Source organism: Condylostylus longicornis, unplaced genomic scaffold, assembly GCF_029603195.1.
Source record: "Condylostylus longicornis isolate FDR11 unplaced genomic scaffold, ASM2960319v2 ptg000014l, whole genome shotgun sequence".
NCBI lineage: Eukaryota > Metazoa > Arthropoda > Insecta > Diptera > Dolichopodidae > Condylostylus > Condylostylus longicornis.
In genome coordinates, this window is record NW_026577983.1 from 920926 (window position 1) to 927340 (window position 6415).

At 28.9% G+C, this 6415-nt stretch overlaps 2 protein-coding genes across 4 annotated transcripts; one reads left to right on the forward strand and one right to left on the reverse strand.

Annotated features, from left to right (window-relative positions):
• The first annotated feature begins 1178 nt into the window (after positions 1-1178).
• Positions 1179-3835, forward strand: LOC129605743 (zinc finger protein 3 homolog). Its single transcript, XM_055515658.1, has 7 exons — positions 1179-1268; positions 1324-1406; positions 1477-1745; positions 1805-2224; positions 2281-2712; positions 2790-3331; positions 3388-3835. Exons 1-7 carry the CDS (start codon positions 1239-1241, stop codon positions 3649-3651), a joined length of 2040 nt encoding a protein of 679 aa, XP_055371633.1. The 5' UTR covers positions 1179-1238; the 3' UTR covers positions 3652-3835.
• On the reverse strand, positions 3835-6371 carry LOC129605741 (DNA replication factor Cdt1). 3 transcript variants are annotated; one of them, XM_055515657.1, is made up of 4 exons: positions 6125-6371; positions 5418-5983; positions 4821-5364; positions 3835-4749 (listed from the first exon to the last, which is right to left on the reverse strand). In XM_055515657.1, the coding sequence occupies exons 1-4, from the start codon at positions 6203-6205 to the stop codon at positions 3994-3996; spliced, it is 1947 nt and encodes a 648-aa protein (XP_055371632.1). In that variant the 5' UTR covers positions 6206-6371; the 3' UTR covers positions 3835-3993. The 3 variants fall into 3 exon arrangements, with proteins under 3 accessions (XP_055371632.1, XP_055371631.1, XP_055371630.1); XM_055515656.1 differs by having other exon boundaries at positions 6047-6371; XM_055515655.1 differs by having other exon boundaries at positions 5418-6371.
• Positions 6372-6415: the final 44 nt, after the last annotated feature.

Sequence of the window (6415 nt, forward strand, 5' to 3'; positions counted from 1 at the left end):
TATATCTTCAAAATATATTATCTTATGTATATTTGCTGCCAATCCTATAAAACTGAAAATTAAATTATCTTTTTTAGCATATTATTAATATATCCCTTATTAATATCAATTATTTGAATAATTTTCCCAGTTTTTTGTAAGTATTACAATATGTTACAACTTTTGAAACTGTCAATGCGATATGTATTCCAAAAAATTGCATTTTTTGGAATGGGCAGAAAAAAAAAATTTTTTTAACCATATAATTTGATTTCGAAAACGTAGCACAGCAACTTATCGGCTGAAATTTGGTTGAAAACTTTACATTACAAAAGTATCATTTTAGTTTTTCATGTTGCATGAAACTAAACATATGTAGCGAACATCTTACAACAGATTCACTATTACAATCTAATGTTATTATTCTTTTTCAATCTTGTATTTTCATGGCTTTGGGCTTCTTATACTAAAAAATTTTGAGAACTTTACATAACCTTAGTTTTGTAAAAGTTTTGACAACCTTATCTGACCTTATAAAATCATAAATTTCAGCAATACAAACACAATCCTGGATAAGGGGCGTTTTATTTCCCTGTATTTCAACCATGGATGTGAAATCTATTTTACGCAACTAATGAGAGATGTTAGATCGTAAATCTGTGATTTCTATATAAGGCATGAGCCTTATATAGAACCACACTGTGATAGAATTAGAAAAAATAGTCCTGCTAATGAAACGCTTATTTGTAATAAATGTCAATATTAAAAAATTAAAAATATTTTCAAAAAAAAAAATTAACAGAAAAAGGAAAGTGCGTTTTGTGGAAAATTGTGTAGCACTTTCGCAGAACTTTAGTAGTTAGTTTAGTTTGAAAATGTAAGTAGAACGCAAATATTTTATAAAAACTCTTATTACCCATACATTGAACTGAGACCTATTTCAAATTTGTACTTAGTACTTTTTATTATCTATTTTTCGTGATATATCTTTTATTTATATCTAACAAACAAAATAATAAAAATATGTTTTCAAGCGTTTTATATTAATTATGTATAATGTAAAAATTAGAGATGCACAATTAAAAGCGGAACTCTCAACGTTTTTGAATTGCTCTCGGACCGTTATATTGATTATGCGCAACATATTTTGCGTATGTCAAATCTAGTTAACAGTCAACTTTTTGACAAGTAATAATTTGTTTTTATCCAATATTTAATCACAAAAGTAACAAACAAAATAGTTATAATAAGCTGGAATTATGGAATTTATAGGACTTTTTAAATGCAATGTAATTATTTATGAACATATACTCGTAAATATATTCACTGTGTTTTGTATTTTAGTTTTGCCCTAGTAATCTTCACGATATAGAATCATTAATTACACATTTTTCGATTCAACATCTTAACAAGGAATTATTTGAATGGTAAGTATAGAAACCAGTATGTCGATTTTGATAAATTGATGTTTTATCTAAATAAAATTGAAACTTTTAGTGAAGCTTGTTGCATTAAATTTTGGAAAATACCGGATTACTATGAACATAGAAATAAATTGAATTCTACTTGTGGCGGAAAGTATGGGATCACGATGAAAAGCTTTTTTCACACAATAAAATCATTATTTGAAAGTTTACCGAAAACCGAAGATACACCGTTACAAATTTCCACTGAAACTTCAAATGATATCAAATTTGAGATTAATTTGAATGAAGAACGACCATCGAATACAAATATATCTTTGAACACTTCAAATATACCTGATGGTAATTTTAAACTCTTACAGTGTGTATGAATAATGATATTTTCGTATATACCCCATTAGTTGGAAAATCGGAGAAAGCGGAAGTTATTTATAACAAGAATGAGATATCTACATATTCTGAAATCGAAAGTTCTATTTGTGAAGATAAGTTTGAACATGATTCATCGACTTCATTGATATCTCACGAAATATACAGATCTAAGCTACGTAATTCCAAGGATGTAAGAAAAATTACATCTAAGCCCAAATGGAAACCGAAAAAACGGAAATTAAAGATAAGGGATACTAAAATAAATAAAAAATCTAAAAAAGAAACGGATAAAGTAGCAAAAGTAAATGTTGAACTTGTAAATGAAAATGACAGACTCATTGAAAATAAAAGCCAAAATGTTTCAAATAGTAAAATTCTTGAAAATTGTAAAATATGTGAAAAATCTTTCAATAACCCAGATGAACTACGAAAACATTTGGAAAACCATGGTTACATTATTTATATTTTTTACTAATTTGTTTCCAAATTTTCAATTTTTTTTTAGGAAATGATAGAAACGAACTGTGCGTGTGTCATGTTTGTAACAAAAAATTTAATTCTGTTAATTATCTTAAAGTGCACATATCTTCTAAGCATCCTAATGACTTATTTTGTACTAAATGCAACAAGCATTTTAGTAATCAAGAAATGTTTGATGTTCATATAAATGAATTTCATAAAATAAACAGAAATAACAATAAAAGCAAGGCACTAGAAACAAAGACATTAGAATGTTTCGAATGTACCGGCAGAGTATTTACCCGTGTTAGCTCTTTTGTAATGCATTTATCAAATAAACACAAAAAATCGGATGAAGAAATAAAACAAATTTTAGAAATTAATAATGAAACATTCAAGAATGAATTGATGTGTAAAATTTGTGGCAAATTATTCGTTACCATTGATCACTTAATGAACCATCAAAAAAGGAAACATGGTAAAAATTATTTTTTTTCATGTTACCTGAAAAAAATTTCTAAAATGTATTTAGAACTTTCGATTTTTTGTATTAAGGTACCGATGGCAAGAATCAACATAAATGTAAATCATGTTCAAAGTTTTTTGCTAGTCAAGAAGAAGTTAGATCCCACATATTAGAATGTCATAAGGAAAAGCTGATGTGCCCTATTTGCAATAATGAAAAAATTTATTCGTGTACCGAATCTTTGATTGGCCATAAGCGACGAATACACAAAATTTATAATAGGCCACCACAACAAATTAACACAAAGGAACAAAGTGGAAACGAAAGTGTTGATATAAAAAAGAAAAAAGTTTATAAATTTGTTTGTGGTCAGTGCGGAAAAATAATGAACGGTAGGACGCAATTTAAAAATCACGAAGCTTCCAACTGCGGAAAAAACCCTGTACATAAATGTAATGTTTGTGGAAAAGGTTTCGCAAGTGCTGGAATACTTAAGGGACATGTTTCCATTCACGAAGATTATGAAAGCTATCAATTTGTTTGTGATTTTTGTCAGAAAAGGTACAGAACTAAACATCAATTAACTAAGCATAGACGTATTCATACAGGCGAAAGACCTTTCCAATGTCCAGTAAGGCAATATAATGAATATATTCTAAAATAAATGCTACTTTGTTATATTTTTAGCATTGTGAAAAAGCTTTTGGTACTTCTGCAGCCTTATTTGTCCATATTTCAACACACACCGGTGTTAAAAGATATATGTGTACTTGTGGTGAAAGATTTTCTTGTATAACTGGTTTAAAGGGGCATTGGAAAACTAATAGTACCACTTGCGGATCGGATCCAAATAAATCAACTAAAGCAGTTGGGGAATATATAGGGTATCGAAAAGGTAAAGTGGTTAATATTCGTCCAGAAGAAGAAATGATGATGAGACCAAGTTTATAATACAATAAATTATGCCAGTATTTATGTTTACGATCTTAATTTTTCCTAGATAATTTGTATTTTCAATATAAAATCCGTAATTAAATTTACAATCAAATATATATTTGTAAAAAATATCTATTTTTTTTAACAAATCCATTTTTGATGGTCTTCAAATATGTCCATGTAGTTGTGTTAAAAAAATTAATGGGTATAATAAATTACATGTCCTTTTCAATCAAATATTTATTTTATATTCCAAAACAGTACAATTTTTATTAGTCAAAATTACAAAAAGGAAAACTTAAACCATATTTTTAATAAAAAATATTGAAATTTCTTATATAATATCATCCGCACTAATTATTTAGATTTTTCATTTGCTATTTTTTCTAAATTTTCAACTATTTTAGTGAGGTCAAAATCTCTGTTCATTTTGACATATATAGTTTTCCGAATATCATGAAATTGTACCCATGTTGGACACTCTTTTGCTATCAACTTAAGGTGCACCTCAATATCTTTTGGCGTCAAACTTGTTCTGTAACTATTTTCAATTTTTTTTATCAAAGCTTCTAAAGGAAGAACCCCTTTTTTTTCAGTAACAAATACGTTTCTTAGATGTCTGGCTAATTCAGGTAAACGGCTGTATTTTCTAACTTCTTGATCTTGAGAAGGTCGTCTTGTCATGGAACTGTGTGCTTTAGCTGCTTGTTTGGCTCTGATTTTTTCTAAAAGTGATTTCGGAACACTTTTCAATAAAGTTGATTCAACATTGTCCAATTGGGGAGCATGCGCTGGAGGTTCTTTTGAAGAATTATCAGGGTTAATTAGATTTTTGGTAGCACAATTTACAATTTCTTCTTTTTGATTAAAAAGATTTCGGGCAGTTAACAGTATATCTTTTGCTGATGAATACTTTTCAACATTCGGTGGTTGTGGTAAATGGCCTTCTTCAATTTCTGGACAATTTTCTAAATCAAATTCTGGATGCCACCGTTTTATCTGATCTTTTGGAATATTCAAAGGTGGATTTAATGATTTTAAAAACTTATCATGTTCGTTTTTCACTTTTTCAAGCAAGATATATTGTAGTTTTTGATACCGTTCAGTTAAAATCTAAACAAAAAATAAAAAAAACCAATAATTAAATATAAACTCTACTTTTATCGAGCGTATTTGAAATTTACCTGCGGATTCATAGCATTCGATTGTGCTGACTTGAGAACATTATCTTCGTCAATAATAGATGCATTGACATTCTTAATTACACCAATGTTAGGAGTAATAACCAACTGAAAATAATCTTGTTTCGAAATGGAACCATAATTCCGCATTTTGGTTTGATAAAAGTAGTAAGCTTCTGGATAAACATATTTAATTTGAGCCAAATGATTCTCATGAAAATTTCTTCGAATCATCCGTTGAACAGCTGTTTTTAATTTTTTGAATGTAATACACTCCTTCCGATTAAAATACATTGCACAAACGGAATCAACGGCTTTGAAAATTTCAATGAGGTTTCTGTATTTAAATGGCAATGACAACGAAGGAGTTTTAGACAAGTGCAAAAATTTATGATATGCCGGAGTCTGAACAATATCCGATGAAGAACCATCTTTAGATGGACTAAAGAGTAACCGTTTTGGGGTAGTGCTTTTTGGAGACATCAATTCATTTTTATCAGGAGCAGGAGGGGGGCACTTTACAGGTGTTCTAAACCCCTTGACAGGGCTAAAAAGATCATTAAATTAAAACTTTTCCAAAACAAAGGTTTTCTAAATTACCTAGTGAGTACCTCTAAATCAATTGTTTTAAATTCTTTTAACGAAACTCCATTTTCATGCGTTTCTTTTTGCGTTCCGTTTTTCAGAAGTTTATTTTTTTCCTCCTGAATTTTTCGGGTTTTTTCTAATTCTTGAATTCGGTTAATAGATGCCTTAAGTTCTTGAAGTTTTGCACTACGTGTCACTTTTGCTTTAACTTCATCAAAAGTTAACTCCTTGCGCACCATTGTTTTTAACTTTTCCCTTTGATTGTCTCTGAGACTTACATTTTTATTTGTGTTTCCAAAAACATTCGTTTCATCCTTCTTGGGAGTAAGTTGTTTTGGCGACAAGAGACCTTTTTTAATAAATTTGACCAAGTTCTGTTGTGAGACTTTAGATCCATTTCCATTTTTCAATATTTTTTTTTGTAACTTCTCTTCAAATTTAAATGGGGGGTCCAAAATTTTAACTTCGCTGCTTCCATATAAATCACTATGTTTTGCGATTAAATTATCTTGATCCACAGATTTGGTTTGAGTAATACATATTTCTTTTTCATTATGTTTTGAAAATGTTATATTTTGCTGTAATAAATTTATATTTTTTCCATTAACAAAATATTTATCGTTGTTCAAAAGTTTATCTACTTTTTTAGCGTCTACATCCACGACACGAGGACTAATTAAATTACACTTAGGCACATCGTTTACTTCTGATAAAAATACCTTATTTTTGTGAGTTATTATTTCATCCGCAGCAGGTCTTTTTCTTGAGTTAAAATATGATGCAACTGAAGGTTGGCTCATGATAACAACATGTAATTTTTTATTGAATATTTTTTAACTTATTCCTTCTTATTTGCTAATGATTGCCAAATGGGAGTCCGCCAAAATATCTTTCAAGCATTAATAAGATTTGGCGCCAGGATTTCACTTGGTTTGTTTACAAATTAACTTTATTTTAATGAGTATGCCAAAGCAGTCAAACTTATATTATAAATTGAAAGACGTTTAATT